The 22,942-nt window shown below is 37.8% G+C and overlaps 1 protein-coding gene across 1 annotated transcript in view; it reads right to left on the bottom strand.

Moving 5' to 3' along the window:
- Positions 1-22,942, bottom strand: part of PCCA (propionyl-CoA carboxylase subunit alpha) — a 270,787-nt gene that overhangs the window by 51,137 nt on the left and 196,708 nt on the right. Inside the window, exons 20-21 of the mRNA XM_084201347.1 lie at positions 19,027-19,125; positions 7,200-7,253 (exon numbers count right to left, since the gene is read on the bottom strand). Of these exons, the coding sequence (XP_084057473.1) occupies positions 7,200-7,253; positions 19,027-19,125 (153 nt within the window). The remainder of the gene's footprint in view (positions 1-7,199; positions 7,254-19,026; positions 19,126-22,942) is intronic.

Raw genomic sequence — 22,942 nt, forward strand, 5'->3', positions numbered from 1 at the left:
AATAATTATTTCAGTGGTAGATCATAGTCTACCAAAGTAAATCACTTGAGTTACACCTTTGGGTAAGCTGCCCACTTGTCTTCCAAGATGAAACAGGCTAACCAAGTTCAGTCCTTGTCCATAAAGTGTTACTGAGCTCAGTAAGAAAGAAACTTGTCAAAAGAAGCATGGAAAATCAAAAATCCTAACTTTTCCATTGCGTATTTCTGAGGGATGAGAGGTCTCACTTATTATAAACAAAGACCTCTATACACACACACACACTGCAGAATCCACCAACATTAGAGACATTAATGGAAATCCTGACCTACTTGTGACATCATCACTTTTTTTTCCTGCAAATTAAATTTCTAATTAACAACAGATAAAATACCAAGATAAAAAATGAATAAGGAAAAAGCAAAACATTAGAATTTAAACGCAATTGCCTACTTCCATCCTGGTTTTGTAAGAACACAATGCTTGCAATGCAGATTTCTGCCTCTCAATCCCCATTCCCAGCTCCTTATCCAATTTGCACTATTTAAACTGCTGATCAATTTCAGCCAAATTAATTCAAAGGAAAGCTAAGTCCATCTACTCACAAGTACCATAGGTATGCTTTCACAAGTCCTTTGAAGAGCACTGGATCTGTTATGGAAACAAATCCAAACTCCATAGTCCAGTTCAGGGAAATTTGGCAGCAGCCAATTAGGTATCCAACAAGCACCTATGAATCTTCAGCTTCACCTTAGCACCAGCACCTCTTGTTCAAGGAGATCTCAGGCAAAGACTACAAGTTGTCCTGTAGGAACTTGTGTCGCTTCTGGTTTCTTTTAAGTCACAGGAGCAAAATTCAGAAAGAACTCCAAGCACGTTCTTACTTCTCTTTCCAAAGGAATCCAGAGCAAGATTTCCAAAATAGTCTGATCATTTTGATTTTAGGGACATGGCTTTTGGTAACACTGGTATTTCTAGATAGCTCAGGTGGTTTTGAGTTTGCCCCCAGTGGACAGTTTTAATATATTCACTATACCTTCTGCTTTAAAACATGCAAATAATATATAAGAGAATCGAAATGTGAACAGCATATGCAGCTGTGTGACTGCACCTGATCACTCACACCTCATGAACTGGAACAATTCTCACTATCGAGTCCTAATGCTGGTCATACTTTCCCAGGTGAAATCCTTCTTGTGTGAGTTACCCACTTTCCAAAGAATACTGCAGCACCTTGCTGCCAGTCTCAGGATTCTCATCATCCACGTTCAAAAGGAAGTTACTGTTTTCAGAAACAACTGCATGTTTTTTCTGTTGACACCTTTGCACTACTGAAATGCCACTGATGATAGTTCTACTACTAGAAGCACTGTGCTTCTGAAAATGGATGAAAAGAAAATAAAACCTATACAACAGTACAATTCCCTTTAGATCAGCAGGGACCCTAATCTTAAGGCTTGTGAATAGGAAGAGTAAAAAAAAAAATTTAAAAAGACATTAGCTTGCAAAATAAACACCTACTGGCCTATATTTATTTTCTTGTGGTTAGTACTCTATATATTCCAATAAATACCACCTTTGTAACCTCTGCAGGTCTTCAACCAATGGTTGAAAGTCTGCATAAATCTTCAGTATCTAATTTCAGAAGTGTCGCATATAGAAAGAAAAGCATAACGAAAGAAAAGAACTTGTTAAGAATGGCAACGATTTCTAAGGGTGAAAGAAGCAGGTTGTTAAACATTTCCTATTGTGAGCTAAATCAGACTCATACGGCCAAAGCTTTATAAGAACACAGGGAGAAGGAGAAAAGGAGGAGGAAGCTGTCTGCTGATGAGATTATACACAGACTGCAGGGTTTCGGGACAATTTGTAAGCCTCAGTTATGGGACAAAAAGTTGGAAGTTTGCTGTTGAAGCACAAGCAGATAAGCCATGGCAAGAGGGAGTAAAGGGGAGAATCGGCAGTGAGAAAAGTTAGTATACTGGCCTGTAGCTCCTAAGATTAGGAGCTTAGATACATGACTGAAATAAGAAAATACAGTACGACAGGAGTAAAGGCTAAGATTTTGAGGATTGCCTTTACGTAAAGCTCTCCCTTTCTGACTGCCATGAACAGGATATAGAACTAATAACCCTGACTGCATATGGAATTTGCCTTTGTCAATATACCTGCAAGTAACTAAAACCCAAAACTCATTAATACTAACTGTGATTACTACTGCACTACAATATATGCCAGCTACGCTAAAAAGTATGGCAAGGGCTTGACAGAGACTACTTTTCCTAAATCCAGTATTCTCAACCTGGAATTTGTAGATCTGGTTGCAGTGGTGGATCTCAGGACTATTTTAAGTTGGTCTGCAAAAAGGCTGAAGAAAACAACGTGTAGCATCAACAGGCTACTAGTAATCATAAGCATAAGCTACCACAGCAAAACTTCAAATAGTTTGCAAATCAAAGGTGGCAAAAAGCACTCTATTGGCAATCAGCAATGGAGAAACCTCCAGTGAAATGTATGAATCAAGAAAACAGTGTTAGGAAACTCAGAAAGCACCAAAAGATGGCTTGACTCCTAAGGCCAAGTAATTCCAACCCGTTCCAAGCGGGTTTCTATATTGTGTTCCCCTATATTGTGAGCAGTATGTTGTGTGTATGTTCTTCCATTGTCCCTCAGAGGAAAAAACATAACTGCTTATATTTCTGCTATGGTATTAGAGAAGATCAAAGAAACAGCATAAGTGATGAGCAGAGGATAGGGACCATTGGGTCAGCAGAGCATCACTGTCAAGCATGGCCTGCAGCCCAAAGCTGACAATGGCATTAGGGATGTGATGGAGCCAGGCTTCTCATTATCTGGACATACACAACTTCTTTATTTCAAATTCTACACACAGTCTAGAATACGCTTCATGCTTGCACAATAATCTGCAGTTCTCTATGTACTCGCAGCTTTCTTAGTGTTAAAGGCTGCCTGCCCAGACGTATTTCATTGCCGAAGTCCTGCTGAGAGGCCTGAATAACCAACAAATGACTGGGGCCAGCAGTGGGCCAGCCAAAAACATTCCTCTCACGTAAGAGAACAGAAGGTGGAACGAAAAGATAAAAGACACAACAGAAAATGGAGGGTAATTAGAAAGACAGGAATGAAGGCTGGACTTTGGTCTGAGTAGTCAAACATCCAGTTTTTTCAACTGCAGGCTGAAGTAGAAGCTCTGTGTACACATCTTAGTGTTTTTCTATAGATTTTATGTATCTATTTTACATGACCTTTACATCTAGAGAAAAAGTCCTGTGAGGAGCAGCTGAAGGAGCTGGAGTTGTTTAGCCTGGATAAAAGGAGGCTCAGGGGGACTGTCACACTCTCTCCAAATGCCTGAAAGGAGGTTGTAGCCAAGTGTGGATAGGTCTCCTCTCTCAGGTAACAAGCGATGAGAGAAAACTGCCTCAAGCTGCACCAGGGGATGTTTAGATCAGATATTTGGAAAAATTTCTTGATGGAAAGGGTGTCAAACATTGAACAGGCTGCCCAGGAAAGTGGTGCAGTCACTGTCTCTGAAGTTATTTAGAAGATGTGCAGACATAACACTTGGGGACACGGTTTAGTGGTGGATTTGACAATGCTGGGTTAATGGTTGGAACTGATCATCCTGGAGATCTTTTTACAATCTAAACAATTCTGTGATTCTACATTTTTGACAAACCTACTTCTATGAGCTGCCTGCACACAGGAGACACCCCATAAAGGACTGCTTCCTTACTTCCTGCACTCTTGCTTTTGGGCATAGTTTTAGACATTAATCTGAATCATGTACTATCTTGCTTCCTTTTTCTTTGAACAATATATAGCACAACCAGATTACTTGTTGTTATGGTAATGCTATTAATAAATGCACTATCTGAATAAATCTAGTGTGAAGTGGCAAAATAGCAGACTCCATCAGCACACCACATCTAGTGACATTCATCAGAGGGGACAAACAAGCAAAAACTCATGAAAAATCACAATTACAGCAATAATCCAGGATGTCCTCTGCAATAATTTAGTGAGGACTCAAAATGCTATCCTCACAAGAAAATTAAACCAAACCAGTGCAATTTCCCATTCAACAACTATTTCTTACAGTTAAAAGTTGCTTGCTCCTCAGGCAGAAACATCCTCCTACATCTCCCAAAAGCATGAGTCCCTATCATATCTGAGGCTCACAACCCTCTATCAAAAAACAATTTAGAGAAAATAAGCTATCTAATGGCACTACAATTTGGAGAGAAGAGAAATGCTCAAGTAGCAATGAATTTCTACACATGATCAGAAACAAACAAAAGCATTATTACAAATCCATGCAGACCCCCAAGTGATGCTAACAATATGCACTCAAAGCTATGATCTCACTGGAGAAAGCAACATGATTTTTCCTGTTTTCCTCTAAAATAACAGAAATATGCTGCTACCCTAACAGAAACATTCATCTTACTGTCCAGATGTTTACCATATGTTATGCAGCAAATCCATATTATACTGTTGTCTTTCATCTGCAATGCAGTCTTCTCTGTCCTCCACCTAACTAACTGGAACAGCCAGGATATTTCTAATAGAGAAGCACAGCTTTCACTTCCCCTCAGAGTGTCAGATGCCTTCCTGAAGCAGGGGCTTGTGTTTTGTCAAAATCCAGCCAGCAGAGTTGTTTCTACAATGTCAAAAAATTATGTGAAGCCATTTATTGAAGTTGATGCCTTCCTGACAAGTCAGGCAAGCTGTGCTCCTTACAAGCTGGTTCTAAAAATATATTTTGCTGGACAAGTCAGTGGTCTGTACACTCCATAGCACAGTCCTGCCTGGTACCACCATCAATATTTGCCCTGATCAAAAAGAACAGAATGCTCAGAGTTGTCCTTTATGTTTGCTACTAAAAAAAAAAAAATAAAAAAATTAGAGAAGTAACTTTGCAACCTGTTTATTATGTTGATAACAATGCATAATAATAAAAATAATAATAAGCAATCAAGAGTCTTTTTCTGCTAAATTTTCCTTTCAAACACTTCCTAAGTCAACTGCACTTAGCAAGGGTTTAATAAGAGATAAGTAATGGTGAACTCAAAATGTATTTCTAGGGCATTCATTAAGATAACATTTTCTTTGTTGGAACATTTACATTTTGTGTGTGCACATGTACACACATAGAGACTGTAGATCTACATGAGCAGCAGTCTGTGGTGGGTATCATTGTATCTTCTACCCCATTGCCTAAACTGAGCATATTGAGTTTAAATCAGACCGGTAAAAGGGCACATGAAATGAGCAAATGACAAATGAGCAAAGGACAAATGAAAAGGTAGGACTTGGGGGAAAGAAGGAGTGGGCTAGAAGAACTGAGAGAAGCACAGGCACAGATTGGATTCTCTGGGAAAACTGGTATTGGAACAAACCCTGGGAAGCAGACTTCATTACTGTTTCTCTACCCTGATTGCTGAAGTTGTCTCTCTGGGTTTGATCAGCAAGACATGCATAATTTATATTAAATAAAAAAATCTCAGAGTACACAAGGCTTTTCTGTTTAGTCCTCCTGAGAATTTAGTTGTAATCACAAACTTGATTTCCTCAAATAACTAGGATTCAATAAACACACACGAGCTATTAAGATCTAACATACATTACAAGGCATTAGCTGTTTCATCGTCATTTTTCTTAACACAAAAAGCACATCAATTCCCTCTTTTATAATATTTTCCTGTTGCATAAGGCCCAGTACATGAGTCCTGGTCTGTAAGTGAGACTTCAGGGCACTTCTAACAGAAGAATACAAAATATTTTCATATCTAATTTGAACAACAGTTTTAATATTTCATGTCACTAAATACACAATCAGAACCTTCCCTACTACAGCACCCACTTAGAGAGAAATCAACTAAAATTTAGCCAGTATTATCAAGCTTTATGTGTGTTTATATCTCATCTACTTGGAGTAATTATTTTCTTCTCACACAAAGACTATCTGATCAGCCACCTAGCAGCAATCTCACATATACAGGTTGCAACTCCAGAGCCAAAGCATCATCATAAATACAATAGCGCAGAACAAAACTTCATTTTTATGTCTTTATGCTACTGCTACTCTGCTTGTGATTAAGACAAATAAATAAATATGCATACACAGAGATGTATTTATAGAAGTAAAAAATATTAGGGGCACTTTTCATTTCTAAAAACAAACATGTATGGTATTCTTGTTAAGTTTACCTTTACCATGTTACACCTTACCAACAATGGCTTCACAGCACTTGCAGGAGAACCAATCACAAGTAGAATGAAAGCATGACCATATGCAATCCTAATCCACTTGTGTCCAAAACAAATAGTGCTTAAAGATGTTGGGACTAAATTGTAAATGGAATGTTTCATTCCTAGGTTTTGCACTGTTAATATCACTACAGTGAAATCTATTGGCAGCAAGGAGGATAACTTTGGAGGATACTTCAATTTTATTTCATTTTCAGAACTATTTTTAGTTGCATATGGAACTTCGGAAAAATTCAATGGCTGCATTTTAATAGTGCAAATCACAGAACTGGAAGTTGTTTCAATCACATGTATGTATATAAGCATCCATGACCTAACTTAAAACCTGTATATTATATGTGAGTGCTCCACAGAACAGTTTTATAGAGTAAATTCTGTCTGACAATATAAAATCTGATTGGGATTTTAGGCATACTTCTATCCAGCAAACAAAATCTGAGATAATTACAGAGCTACCAAATCTGGTTAGAGTGATACAAGAACAGAGCACTTTGCAATACTAAACAGTTTTTCCTAAGACAGTTACTGGGATATCCACTCTGGGATATAGGGGTATGTGATATGGTGAAGCAATAGAGATCAGAAAGTTGATGGGTTGAGGAAGAGTGGGACTGACCCTGATGTGCACCAAACCTCATTATATTGCAATAAGCTTACACATCTACAAGCAGTTACTTTTAGATCCCTTCTAAGTGAAACAGGTGCAGACTCGAATCAGTAGAAAAGTAGAACATAGATACTGTGCCTTGGAAGTTAGCTTCAGTTGGCCTACATTCACCTGCTAAACTCAGAATATTTACACATAATACTGACCCCCCATAACCACAGGTGTAAATGTACTAGAAGTGTAATTTAGCTGCTTTCTGTTTACATTATATTCTTCTACAAATTTAACTCTTGTTAATACACAGTTATTACAAACTTACCACTGTGCCTAGAAACTGAATGCTGGTCTCTCCAGAGGCATTCCGAGAAATTCGCTGAAAAACACAAATGTAAGAATTGATTAAAGCAACTCAAAATTTGTTACCATTCTATTTTCTTTGTCACATCACTGTAAAGTAATCAAAAATAATTTAATACCTAAATCTATACATTAAACAGATAAAATAATTTCCTTCAGTAGAAGTAGTAGAAGTCTAAATAATACTTCATCTCAGATTTTGGTTTTAGTTCAGTCAATTCAATAAAATTTTGTTTTTGAAGGACAATGAAGGCAAATATGGCCAAGTACAACACAGAGCAACCTTGTGCTCGAATATCATGAATAATGAGGCTTCTGCCATCTCTGTGATTCTGTATTCCTGTTACTCACATTTAGTATTATCTTCATTCTCTCCTAATGAGAGACATTTTAATCTCTTTTTAAAATGCAAACCTCCAATGATGCTACTTTGAAAACAGAAAAAAAAAATGACCTCATGAAATGTCTGGTCACCTACTGTGGTTCAGGAGTTGATTGAAGTTATTAAAGAGTCTTCAAATATTACATTGTCAGTAAGCCGCAAGACAATGCAAGAGAAAATATATTACTGGTTTCACACAGTATTAAACATAATTTAAATATGCAAAACGTATAAATAATTCTTTCTTCCTGTGAATAGTTTTCTCCTTCAGTGTCAAAACATTTTTCTCACATTGCATTCCTCATACCTAAGCTATGGCCCACACAGGTCCCTACTCCAGGAACACAGCCCTCATTTTACACAATAAACACACAGCCCTTTTACACAATGCCAAGTGTACATAAAAGTACTAAAGCGCAGATGTGAGAAGATGAGTATTATTGCAAAGAACTGCAAACTTTAAAACTTCAGCGTTTTAAAGACAAAAAATCGTAAGAATAGGGCTGCAAATAACCTTGAGAGATCTTCTAGCCTAAGACTCCAGCAGATTCCAAACACACCAGCGTCACTCCCAAGTGATGTGTTTCTAACTCATTCTCAAAATCTTTCAATTGTAATTTATCCCAGTGTTCTGCATCTTTACCATTAGGAAGTTTTTCCCAATATTTGATTAAAATAACCCTTACTTCAAACTGTATTATTCATATTAATTCTCATCTGTTTTGCTACACACAGGAAACACACATTATTCCCTTCCTTTCTACAGCTACCTCCAGGTATATGAAGAGCCCTAATCATGGCTCCCCTAAGTCTTGTCTTGTCTAGACCAAATGAGAAAGCGCTGCACCACAATAGCTAGACATGCCCCAAAACAACTTTAATAGCAATAAATTAAATCCTAATCCCTTTTCACTAATGGTGCATGTTCCTCAGCCACACTTTATGAAGTAATAATTACTACAGCCCAAACATGCTTATTTTTTGACTTAACAGGTCACACACTGACATTGCAATCTGTACAATCATAGGAAAACAAAGGGTGATGTGCCAGAGCCTGACATATTTCAACAATAATGATTAATGGAATGGAAAATATGGGAAATAAAATTTCATACAAAACCTGACGTTTACTTTTATAAAGGAAACAGGAATATACACTTTTCCCACAGTCTAGGATAAACACAATCAGGTTTTGGAAACCACAAAGAAGAACAAAGTACCGGCTGCCTACAATGAATGAACCACATGCCAAAACAAACAAGTCCCAACCACTTGATAAGCTGTCAGAAAATGGCAAGCCGAAAAAAATTAAAGGATTTAATTTCTTTTTTTCCTGGAATGCCCTCCACCCTCGTTAGAGTTCTGTCACTTATTGTGCTACCCTTTTGTCCGCTTTCAAGGGTCATTAGAGACCTTTTCATGTCCTAATAAAAATTCCATTTTTTTGGCTAATCTCCCTGTCACACAGAAAAACACAACTTAAAAAACAAAACAAAACAAAAAGAAAAATAGAGGCCCTTTTGTCATTTTCTTTAAAGGCTTTCAGAGTAAAGCCAGGTATCTTGACAACTTGACTTACTTTTCACAACTGAAAAGCAAATCATTAAAGTACTTCCTCACACAGATTTTCTTTACTTGCAGCCAAAAAAGCTAGCATAGCAAAAACCAAGCCCTTGCAAAAATAATGAATAAAATAATGAAGCCAAATAAATATGTATATAAAGAAGGCACCTTCTAAAGCCTCAGCCTCAAGTCAAGACAAAGATATCAACAGCATTTTTCCTGCCCTGACACTGTTGGAGCACACTGGTATCACTCTACAGCAGTTTCCCACTGCTACTGTGTGCTGCGTCCAAAAAAGCATTTCAGTCAGTGTCAATTGCATTTAAAGTCAGTATAAGCAATAAAATCCATCTCTTAAATCAACTTCTAGGGGGACAAGGGTAGGGGGAGAATAATGGGGAAAGTGAAGAAAATAGTTAAGAAACAGAGAGGGAAAAGACACTTCCCTCATGGTTGAATGTAAAAAACAAAGAATAAAGAAAGATAGAGAAATTCTCCAAGTCACAAAACACATGTTACAGCAAAACAGAAAAGAGAACTGCCAGGCTTTGAGAACTGTTACAAAAGAAGTCAGAACATTATCATAATTAATGTTTCAAATTACAGTAAATAAATTTCAGCTATTAGATGTGATTAGATTTTTCTGAAAAGAATTATTTCTGTTCCACTGGCAGGCTTGTGCTTCTGGGATTTGTAAATGTAATTGATGTTTTCAAGAAAATGAAAGGACATGGTTAACAATTATTCTTTTATTTCCCACCTCTTTAGAAAAAGGACCAGTCTCCAGTTTCTCTTGTAAAGTTAGATATTTACATATTCTATACCTCATAATAGATGGTTTCATATTGCATGTGATAGCAGGAAAGTAATCAAATAGAGGTAACAATAGAGAATAGCTAATTATATGCATTGTCATTGCTCTCCTAATAAATTGCAAATTATTTGCTAGGAGGCTTACAGCAAAAAGGCAAGGGGAATTTATCATTTGTTCAAAGACAAAACACCCCCATGTGTTTACCTGCCAATACAGTAAAATTACATTGTTGGCATAAATTATGCTATCTTAGATATAACCAATTTCTTTTCTGGTTGATTCAGAGCTTCAGACTAACTTAACTATTATCATGTGAGTTAAAAGTATATTTTTCTTTCCTTATGAGAAAGTAACAAGCTAACTCAAATGTGAAAAAAACCCCACAATTTCAAAAAATCCATCTGCAGTCTCAAAGCTGTCAAATGGGTGAGTGTTACGTAAATATTATATGTATTTTTACACACACAGGTTACAGTATGTTATACTGCATATGCTATGTATATACAAACAAAATGCTTATGCACACATGTAAAAATACAAAAGTGTATACAATCATACAAAATGTGTTTGAATCTCCTCCTCTATCTTGTGTATGCTATACCACAGTCATTTCATAAATAATCATTTTAATCTGTAAATCCCAGTAAGTTACAAGAGGGTAGTGTGATATGACTTTAAATTCTTCTTCTTTGCCTTAGAAAATTATTTCCACTTAGCTGGGTATCAATGATGTATTCATTGGAAGATGCAATAGGGTTACAATCAGCCTTGCATTAAGCCTGCAATGGATGAGCACTAGCAGATAAAAATGATAACAACCTTTACATGAAGAAGGATAAAGCAGCTCAAGAAAACATAATATATATTACTGAAAGACATTCTTAACTGACATTATTAGACAACAACAAGATCTTAGAATATTTTCCACAAATCTTCTGGTCTCTAAGACTCTCCAAGCTACTGGAAGGCAGCAGCTGCAGAGAAGGAACGATACAAAAACAAAGAAACTCCAGCAACCAAAAGCAAATTTTTTTTTTGCTTTGCTTACAAATGAAAAAGTAATGCTCAAAAGTAATTTGACCTGGCAAAGGCAATCAAATAAATAGATACACAACCTTCTCAAATACAATCTTGAACTTTTTTTTTTACTAAAAGTAAAACCAAAGTAAAAGGTAAAGTAAAAGGTTTTATTTGCCAAAAGCAAAAGCTGGAGACCATTTCTTTTTTTCTGGAGACAGAAAACATACAGATTGTCACTCAGCCAGTGTATTTTGCAATTTTTTCAAGATATGGCATGACTATATTCCCAGTTGAAAAAACATGTAGCAAACTACCAAACCAAAACCGAAATTACAAGCCCAGAAAATTTATGGATAGGCTACAGATAAAATTTTGAGCAAAACAGTGGTAGTTTCCCAGCATGATGCTGTTTTTCAGAATGCAGAATTTCCTGCAGTCCAGCTCCTATTGCTTAATTTCAACTATTCACTAACAAAAATTCTGAACATCTTTTGCCAGGAACTTCAAATGGAGGGTGCTGTCTTTTGGTGAATACTTATAAATTTTTGAAAATTCCACCTAACAAAACACAGGCCAGAATCAACCCCAGATAGGTTTAATTAAAAAATAAATTATTCCCACCATAGGGAAGTCAGGGGGGAAAAAACCACAGTCATTTACCTTGTAAAATTCTAACAGATTCATTTGCTAGTACTTAATCTGTGAGATTTTGTATACATGAGGGTGCTTGAACAACTGGAAAGCTCCATCTTCCACCTCTGTCATTCCTACCTGTGGAGTCCCATGGTTGGGTCAGAAAGCAGGAAAAAGCTGCAGAAGTATCTGCGAAATCTTTAAGTCATCCTCTCAACAAAAAAGGGTGATTGATTTGACCTTACCACTCTCATTTTCCCTCTCCTTCTAGCAAGTAGAACTTCATTTCAGGACTGCCTTTGCACTGTGCAAAATCCCAGTGGAGGGATGTAATCCCAGACTAGCAAAGATTTGTAGTATGCTGGAGTCTGCCTATATTGCCCTGCACATTCAGACTTGTTCACCCTCACAAGCCTTTCCACTTTGGGAATCACCCCACTTTTTCACAATTTAACATTCGGCATTTTTGATGCCATCATTGTCTCCCCCTAGAGCATTAAACTACAGATGGGAAGTTAGCTTGATTTTGTGCACTGCCCTACCCTCAGCCATTACCAGTTTCAGTTCACACTTTACAGTAAAAGAGGCCTCAGTGAGCTGTTCTTCCTCAGGGCATGTCCACATTTCCCAGGTTCTTACAAGGGCAGCAGTCAGCCAGTGGGGAAAGATGATCAAGTGCTGTATGTGAAGTGTTTTGATTGTGAAAGATGTCTGAGACTGATGTTAGTGGCACTGTGCTGAAGTAGTCTTTCCCATTAAAAGGGATCCTGCCAGAATGCTAAAATACTAGCCTCCCCTGGCCCCTGTTGCAAGCTACCTCAGACCCTTCCCAGGGACAAAATGGAATCTGTTCCCAAACAGTACAAATATAGATGTTAAATACAGGGTGAATGGCTTACAGGGCATCAATCCACACAGATAACTGTGCAGGTGCAGTTTCCAAGAGGCTGAGGCATCATATCACTACTTTTTAGGAGTTCTCTTAATGCCTGGGATTCAATTGCAGTAGATGACTTGGGAAATTCTGTCCTCCCATAAAGAGAAAAATAGAAACACAAATCCTTCCCAATATTTCTTTATGGGATATCCAGTGTGACTGTTACTTCTTTTTGCTAAGTTTTTTTTTTTAAATATTAAAACCACTGCAGGTATGCCACCACATATACAGAGAGTGCCTTGTAAGTACGTTCATGTGTTTCTTTAATCCTCTGAGATAGGTAGGCATTACAAAGAAGTAGATGACAGATCTTAGAACTAACAAAAAAAAATCAAAACAAAACAAACAAAAAACCACCTAATCCCACCTCCCCAACAACAACCAAAGAAAACCTCCAGAGGAAATACTGTTTATTTGATGTTAGTAAAGAATTAATCTAAAGGACATTTACTTCAACCTGAGATTTACAACAATACAATAATTAGGCATTCAGTCTTCTCTAAATTTTAGTCTTCTTCTAAATTTTTGCTGTTACTACATTAAATCACAACGTGACTAGAACTTCTGGAAGCTTTACCCTTGTTTTGGCATGCCAGGATACATCTTGGTCCTAATAAGGGGGGGAATCATGCAGTCAAAATGCTGCCATATGATTCTAGATCTGATAATGTCTGTCTGCCCTGAGAAAAATTCCTGACAGGATCCATAGTCCTTTCTTACTCTTATGCCCCTCCTCTTCCTTCCCCTTTGCTCTCTGAATGTGTTACCATGTTCAAGAGAACCATTTCTCATCTTTCAGTGTTTAGATATCATAAAACTATGAGTCTGTCAGCAACTGAACACAATGCTTTGTTCCTTGGACACATACAGAATCCTTATAGTTATTCATCCCAATATTGTTTGTCTTGAAAATGGATAGCTCCAAGAGAATAAAATATGACATATGATACCATGACAACTAACGTTATTTAATTAACATCTTGAGTAAGACAGGGATTGATTTAGCATATCAGTTGATCACTCATTTCCTTTCTGAATGAAAAAAAAGAAAATATATTCATTTTCATTAAAGAATTGGTAAAGGTAGTGGTGTGTGCTTTTAGTTCTTCTTCTGCTGTAGTTTCATGAGCTTTTATTCCCTTTTAATTTTCCCTTTCCCTTCACATATTCTCCATTTGAACCACAGACAAGAAATTTGTACCAGATTTGGCTAGGTTAGTCAAAACTGGAACAGGCTGAAAAAAAAAACAGGGAGTGAGCTACAGGTTAATCAGTGTGGGCCATCAGGAATTCAGTGCTGGGGCTCCCACTGGCTTTTCTCTACCCAAAAGTACAGCTATGTGGATATAGGATAACCAAATGTCTAAAGATCATTCTGAGTCCCTCTTCTGGAGACAACCTATCAAGAGTAATTTTGAAGTCATGGTTAAAAGACAACGGCGGAGTATGTGCAGTAATTGACACAGCACAAAAAAATGGACTGTCAAGCAGTCATGAACACCACTCACTAAACCTTCCCAAAATAATTTTCAGGGGTTAAGAAAATGAATGTTCTGAGGTAATGGTACTTTAGATTGAAAACCTATATAATGTATCATATCATTATCACAGACTACATCTGAGATTTCAAAACAGCAAAATGAAAAAAAGGTAATTTTTCTTACAAAAGTAAAAGAATTACACATATGAAAAAAGTCTCTAAAGAGTTGCAGGAAATGAATACTTGGGCAAAGGCTTTGTTCTCCTGTCAGATATTTCTCGGGAACAAAGACTTCATAACCTACAGCATTCTCATTTCTTCTGTTATTATAGACCAAAATAATAATCTAAAGAAACACTGTATCAGAGAAGCACTTATATTTGTCATACCCCAGGATGCAGAATATACTACTCCTGCTGCAATTGTTGATGCAATAAATAAATTAAATGAAAAAATAAGTGATGCCACCACCTAATTCCCTTTAACACTAAGTAGAGAAAGCTCCCCTGATAAATCTTCATCTATTTCATTCACAAAAACACTTGAAGCTTGAGACTGATGATTTCAGCTTTACAGGATCATGTTCTTGTTTAGCAACTCCATTACTCTCTTAATTACACCTTGCTGTGACTGATAAAGACCTCTTTACTGTAGAGTTTGGCATGCCCAACAGACACAGAGCAGTTATGCTGGAAGGGACCTCTGGAAATCAGGTAGTCATATTCCCTGTTCAATGCAAGGCTAATGTCAAAGGGATACTGAATTGCTCAGGACCCTGTCCAGTTGAGTTCTCACCACAGAGTTTCATCAGAGACTAATTCTCTGAAAGCCAGGAAGCACAGAAAAGGAGGTATCACCAATGCTATTGTAAAATTGCTTTGCTGAAGGTGCCAAAAGCCACAAAAAGTTTTCCAGGGTCCAGGCAGAATGCCTACAGTACCTCTGTGGGGTAGAAGGTTTCATAACAGCAAGACAGCAGAGGTGTGGGCCCAGGAGTTTGGCAGTGAAAAGGCTGGGTGCATGTGATGGAACTAAGGGTTACAAAAGCATTGGCAAAGATGGTGACAAATAATTCAAACTAAACCACTCTATGGTTTTGGCTCAGCATCCTTTTGCTACAGGGAGCTATCTGCAAATAAAAGGTATTTAAGGATGAGTTGAGTGTTTAATTGTGGGATCAATGAAGGCAGAGCATTCAACAGCACTAAGCAGTTGTAAAATTCATCCATGTAGCATTGCCATAGAACAGCCTCGAAATCTGAGTGGTCAGCGGTGTTTTTTGAGAACTTGTCCAAACACAAGCAGTTTTTGCTTTGAGGATCTCCTCTTAGACTCATTTTTTCTTGAGCAACCTGCTCACCCTGTTGATACCTGGTGTTCCTGTGCAGTGTCCCAGCAGAAGGTTGTCCCATGCAACCTGACTAGTAAGGACAGAGCTGCAGTTAAGTTCAAGTCCATCTGCTGGACTCCATGGATTCCTTATCTTGAGGTCCCCTTAGATTCTAGTTCCCATGAGGATGGGGGATGATGTTCAAAATCTATGGAAAAAGACAGCTTTTTCCTTCCTTCCACCTGCTCCTCAGTTCATACTGGGAGACAGAAGAGGTCATAGACAACTTCTGTTGGCACAGAGCTCACTGAAATACAGCTTGCTTGTGTATGGGAGAAGAGACAGAGAAGTAAAAATGCTCCCAAAATATGCCTGTTGTCTTTCTTCCAACTGTCATTACTTTTCAGGATACCATACTGAGCCACCACTCTCCCTTCCAGTTTCCACTGGAATGTTTGTTTTTCTTTTCCACAACTCAAATCAACCTCTACTTTTCCACTCACTCTTCACAGGAATCATTAAGACTCTCATTTATTAATTTCCTAAATATTTCCTAAAAGGTTATATCATATTCAAATCCTGTTTTATATATATGAGTATTTTAAACATGCATTTGCAATTAAATAAAACCCAATCCCTTCAAATTTGAGGAAGGCATATTGCAACTTTATTCCTATAGTTCTTTTATTTTCAGCAAAGTCCAAATTCATAAGAGCTAGGTGTAAGTCAAATTCTGAGCCACTAACATCTTTTGAAACAAGTATTTCTTACAAGAAAATGTCATTTCCTTGCTGAACAAAATCCTACACTTCAGGATGTGTTAAATTCAGCCTCACCAAATGAGAGGTAGAGTTTAGTCATAAGTAGAGAAAATGCTGAGAAACTGGGATTAACTGAGAAACTACTAAAAACAGCTACAAAAAATCCCCCATGATGAAATCTGAGTACTACAAGAAATGCCATGGGGTCTGCCCACACCCCTATTCCTGGAAACTGTATCTCAGAAGTCTCTTGCCCAAATGATCCCAAGTTTTCACCACTTCATCACTTTTTATAACATCCTATGGATTTCACAGTAACCCAAAGCAGCACAATGATTTCAGAGCCCTTATGCTGCAGCCACAGGACCTGCAGTATACCCCAGGGTTCTGGTCCCACTCTCATCTGGGGACCTGGCCAGGCACTCTGCAGCTCCCATCTGCTGCACACAGATGGGCTTCCTCACACAGGAAACAAAAGCAGGAGGAGGGGGGCTGCCACACATCTTTCTTGTGCCCTGGTATGCCCTAAACAGACTGTGACCAGGGCATATACTTCTCCTCAGGCACTCGGGTCCCATACTCTGGAAAATGTCCTAGAAAATGTGGGTTTTAAACTCAAAGACCCTTCATAACTCTGCAGCAGAGTTGGTGTTCTGCTTTGCTCTAATTCTCATTGACCCTTTAGCAGAGGAGTAAAAATACAGAAGCGTGCTTAACTACTTATTTTTAAACATGCAACAGATATGCAAAAATTTGAATGTCTACACTACAATTACATAAATATATTTCAAGCCAAAACATTTTAAAATTATTCCCTGTTTCTATGTTTAAGTGCTTTGCTAGACTGTGGCCAGATTGAGCCAAAGGTGCATAAATCCAACCTTCAAAGGAATACAACATTCACAAAGATTGTATTTAGTTGAGCAAATTTAGAAGAATGAAACCAACTATGAAAAAAAATTGGATTGGCTGAAAATTAATAAAGCACAGCTGGAATTATTCGATTCATCCATATTTGTTGCTTAAATGGCTCTAGGGCTAAGTTTTGCAGAAAGAAGATACTTCAAGACTCAGGGGTCAATTGCTTTTGGAGACAAATTGACCTACAGGAATACACTTGTCTAATTTGGTTCTTGCAGTGGGGCAAGTCTAAGAAATATATAACCAAAAAACCAATTTTGATTCCAGCGAGCGACTATCAGAGGTCAAGTTTAAGGTTCCCATAAATTTACATATATACACTAAAAGATTAATAACTTCTCAAGCTACTGAGTTTCTTCGCTAAAAGCAAAGGCAGATAAAATCTGAGAAGGAAACAACATATGTGCTTATTCCACATTCTGCTGGCTAGATACCATGGAGTCAGCTCATGGCATGTTGCTGTGGCTAGATCTGAAGTATTTCATAGGGTTTGGTCATATTCAGGGCGTGCAAGCAACACTACTGCTGGCTCAGCTCCTAGAAGAAAGCTTCTTCAGATCATATGATCACTAATTTTGAAACTAATTTTATGTGCAAATTCAACTATTATTAGCTAAAAGGTGTTACTACTGTTAGTTATATATCTAGCCATAGAGTAATTTAGTTTGCAATGAGGTCTTGTGAACACAGTTATCCATTCTAAACATAATGCTTTTCACCTAGGCAGGTTTTATAGATTTACACACTGGTATTTTCTCCTGTTCAAAATTAGGAATGTACTTTATAAAACGGCACCAAAATGGACCAGTATAGTAAAATAGTAAAAAAAGAAAAAACACATCTAAAAATAGAAAATTATTTTAGATATACATACTCCTTGAAGCTTGCATAAACCTCCCAAGAAATCTACAGAAGTCCAGAATTTACTTGGGAAGATAATGAAAATTTCACTCTCAGGCAATACTAACCTTGAAAGATACAATAATTTTTTATCTTCAAGTTGCAGTCTTTTAAATTTAATCAAAGCAAAAATATTATTTTCCAGCTGGGTAATTTATCAGGGGTAAAAATGAAAAACCAAATTCAAGCATTTCATTGTAAATTATGAGAAATCTGACCATTGTATCACTGACAAATGCATAGGAAATAGATACTGTTGTATGTAGAAAAATACTTTCAGTACGTTTTTATTTGTTTTTCGTTATTGCCAGGATCAATAGATATTTGTAAATAAATGATTTGTCAACAAATATATAAATCCTGACTGAGGTTACATTTAGAAAAGCATTCTCTGGTGTTTGGAGTTGATTTCAAAGACATAAGTGTTCAGAAGAAAAGAAAATACAACCACTTAAAGCTTTTCAGTCCTCTTTTCTTAGAGCCACATGAGTTTAGAATGTTTTCTATGTTTATCTTCTCAAATCATGGAACGAATCATATTTCTTATAAGTATATAAAAAAACATGTTACATGGGAGATGTGCTGCCCTGTGACTTTCAAACTGCAAAGGCCCAGATGTGTAACAATCAGACAATCCAAACAGGAGGGAGAGACTAATTTTACTGTAGGTCCCCAGGTGGGATTTTGTTGTGGGTTAGGTTAGGAGGGAGTTTTTTCATTTTCTTTCAGCTGATCAGTTTTTTTGGTTGGTTGGTTGGTTTTTTGCACTAAAGCATTTCTTATTTTTTACGTGATTAAGAAACTCTGTCTCCTCACAAGCCATTAAAGACAGCCTATAAACTGGGGTAAACTTCTGTCTAAATAAGGAACTTCTTACTCAACACTCTAGGTAACTTGGAGTGCATCCAGAGCTTTAGTGGAGTGAATTTGTCTCAAAGAAGAAACATTCTGCTGTTTGTACAGCATCACATCATTTGTGTGATGCAGCAGGTTTAGACCCCACGTTTCAGTATTATTTGTATGCCCGAAGAGGCTTCGGTGAGATTACCTGTATGGTCCTCTGAGTGCCATCAATGGTGACAGACAACAGGGGTGAAGCCAGGTTCCACTCGCTGGTCACATTTAGTTTCATCCCATCAACTTCCACCTGTTGTGACACCAAACAAGGCTGTTACTATTGAAGACAGACAGAAAACTGATCTCAAGTTCATTACTGCATACAAAGCAGCAACCATTTTAAAACAGATGGCTCCCAAACAACCTGTCATGTTTACTGCTTCTGCCATAAAAGACAGGGTCCAACAACAGAGTCTTCCAGCTATCTCTGGGGAGAGGTGAAGGACCTGTGAACAGCTGCCTCTGAGTAGCAAGGTTTCAAGTGATTTCCAGCAAGTAACAAACAGCCATCCAACTTTTAAACCTATCTGGACATGCTACATTTACTGCAATTAGACAAGTAATGCATATAAATTCCAGTGACACCTTGCAACCCACACAACAGGGCTTGCATATAATATTCTCTCCAAGGACCAAGGAAGAACTTTCCCTATGCTTCTAATGAAGGGCTTTGCATTGTTATCTTAATTAATATGAGGCAGTAATTAATTCTTTGGCGTTTTGCCTCAAAGTCTAGAAAAACTTTGCAAATTCTGACATGTATTCTTTCAATATACAGCTGATCAGAGAAATACAATTTCTGACTTGAAAGCCAATATGCTTATCCAGAAAGTGGGTTTTATTTTAAATCACACCATATTTGTTATGCAAAAATATTTCTAGGTGAAGAGCAAAAATTCTGGGTTCTGAAAAAAGTGTAGATCAGCATAGCTGAAATAACACTTCTATCATTCTTCTGTGATATTATAGTGTTTAAAACACACACACCACACATTCAACACTATAACAGCCTCAGAGAAAGAGATGGTTATGAAAAACATTATTACATATGGACTAATGTAATTGGTGATAATTTTTATGGCATATTTTGAACAGTCATCATACTATTGAAGGTAGGTAGCTATTATTTACTGTATTGCATACATTCTCAATAAACTAGAAAAAAATTCAATGCATTTAGAATAAAAGCTGGGCACACCTTTTGCAAAATAAAACTTATAAAGCCTACTCTTTTAGGTCTCAGACTTATCATTATCTGATCTAATAATAATAAGAAGCATCTTAAAAGAAATCCGTAACAGAGGCAGAGGAACAGTGTGTAATTTGATAAATTTATTTCATTTAAGAGGAAAAACTTCTGGCTTAAAAAACACTCTAATTTTATAGACTTTAGTTTAGAACACAAAGTTTGCCTTAGTGATAAAATCTATGCAATTTCCATGGGCTTTTACTATAAATAAAGTTACATGTAAAGAACAAGAAGAAAAACAAGTCATTTATAATGGTTCACCAATAGGCCAGATTAGCTGGCATGCTTCAGGTACTTTACACTGCTCCAGTGATGCAAACCAGCCACAAACCTGGCTTGAGTTAAGCCAGACCTGCAGCTGGTTTGCATTTCCAGAGCACTGCCGAGCAGCTGGAACACTCTGGTGAACCCAGACCACTCTCAGGAAACATGTTTCAGCAAATACCATCTTTATTGAGAGCAGAAGAAACATCTCAAAAAGACTTTTCCAAATGGAGAAAAGCAAATCCAGCGCTCTGTCTCAACCCCCTGTGATTACCAACTGAACTTTGGTAAGGCAATTATTTAAATTCTTTAAATGTCACTATTGCTAAAACCAGAGAAAGACTGTCTTCACTGGGGTCTGGGTCTGAAAACATCATTTACCATGTGTCTGCAGGGACAGAGGTGAGACATCATCAAAGCAGACCAGGCTACTGGTCACCAAAAAGTCCTTCAAGTATACACCATACTGCTTGCGGCAGCGTAGGATTTACATGCAGCCTCGGAGAAAATTTATAGCTGCTATCTACAGTTCTAGCAAAGGGTGCTCCAGGGGCAGGATGTCAATACCTCCACAACAAACTCAGTCTAATCATTAGCTCTTTTGTCACTGTACAGATGAGCAAAAGAGGAGTAAACCTCTTTGTCATAGTGGTAAATGACCTGTCCAAAATCCCTCACAAGGGTCTATACAAGTCTCTCTGTTCTTGATTCCAGATTACATAACATTTCTGGTGTTACCACCCGGAAAGGAGAGGGCAAGCAGATGCTAAGTCTAAACAAACCATGGCACTCCAGGCTGCTTATGCGCAATAGAGAAACCAGCAGATAATACATTGCCACTATTATGGTTTCTCTATTCAAGAAACAACAGAGGGTCAGAGGAAGGGTTATGTGAACTAATGCTTATCCCATAAACTGCAGCAGACTTCTTGCAGAATGGAGCTACAGGGTCTGCCTTCACCTGCAACTCTCCATGGTATGTGCAACTGAGGAAGATCACAGAAATCACAGAATATTCCCAGTTGGAAGGGATCTACAAGGATCATTGAGTTCAACTCTTAAATTAATGGTCTATACTGGGATAGACCCCACCACCTTTGCATTATTAGCACACGTGTAACCAAGTGATGATGTGAAGCTAAGAGAATCCCAAGGAAATTTGGCTGCATATGCTCTGATAGGTAGGATGACAAAAACAGGACATCAAGATATCAGAGAAAATTAACAAGGAATGAGGATAAGATATTTACTATGTAGTGATCATGTTCCTTTTACTACAAATGAAGGAAAAAGCAGGGATGGAGGGGAAGATGGGGATTGAAATCAAACCAATACTTTAATAGAACAAACCTTCTTTCTGCAGTTCAACAGCCAACAGCCTAGCAAGGCTAGTAGGTAGAAATAGGTGAAGAAAGGAGACAGTAGAAGAACTCGTCAGAAGTTTCCATTTGCCTTCATTCCTCCTCTAGCAATGGATATCATAACTGAACCTAATAAACACTGCAATAAACCCAGGATCTTTTTGCTTTAGGTTTGGGGCTGGGGGTTCAGGGTGTGAAGGGGGACATGGGGATTAACTAATGACTTTATATCAACTACTTCCCATCTTACTTTGTTTCTTTGCTCCTAAAACAGCCAAGAACAAATCACCATTCAATGGAACTGCAGGGAGAAGATCCCAGTCAATTCACTCCTGCAGTGGGTCACATTGTGCTTTACACCACACCTATATAGTGTAGCTTTATCTTTAACTACTCAGTTCCAAGTATACATATATGTGTCTGTGCATGCACAGTAACTGTTTCTATTACTGCACTACACCCACGTGACATAGTGGTGGTGAATTATCCCTTTTTTTAAAGGTTTGTTTGTCCCTATGTGAGGACATAAAAGATGAAAGCAGCCACAGTCCTTCACAATTATTTCCAATTCAAAAGCTACTGTAAATGAGGTCTCAGAAAGAAGAGTGACAAGTCCAAGGCACAATGCTAGAAAAAGGTCAACAGCTTACCCCACTGTCACAACTTTGCAGACTTTCGCTGGCATGCACCTGAACTACACAAGTAGCAGCCCCTTCACCTCTTGTGGAGTGAGTTCCTGATGTTCAGCATGATATGTACCAGCTAACCAATAGTGCAAAGAGCTGCAAAGCATAATCTGCATTCAGTTTCCTTTAGAGAACATAATTTGGCATTCTGTGTGCATGTCAGGCAATTAAAGAAGGCAGCACAAGCCTGAGTGTTATAGCCCTGTTAATTTACTAATGCAAAGTCTCGCGTACATCTGGCACATGTCACTTCTTTTCTCCTGGAAATGAAGGTGGTTTTCCAGGAGACTAGAGGGCAGCTAAAGCATTTGTTTCCTGCCTGATCCTTCAAAACATTATGCCTGAAGTTCCTCATGCCAGCCTTGAGTCTGACTAACTTAATTCTGCTGATTTAATCCCATGGTTTCAATTCTGCCTCTCAGCACGGTGAGAGTCCTGGGCCTAACGACTCGGCTATATCGCCCTTAGCCATAGGACTTACAGCCCTTAAGTCTACCTCTTGCTATA

This window comes from Fringilla coelebs (assembly GCF_963513975.1).
Source record: "Fringilla coelebs genome assembly, chromosome: 2".
In the NCBI taxonomy this organism is placed as follows: Eukaryota; Metazoa; Chordata; class Aves; order Passeriformes; family Fringillidae; genus Fringilla; species Fringilla coelebs.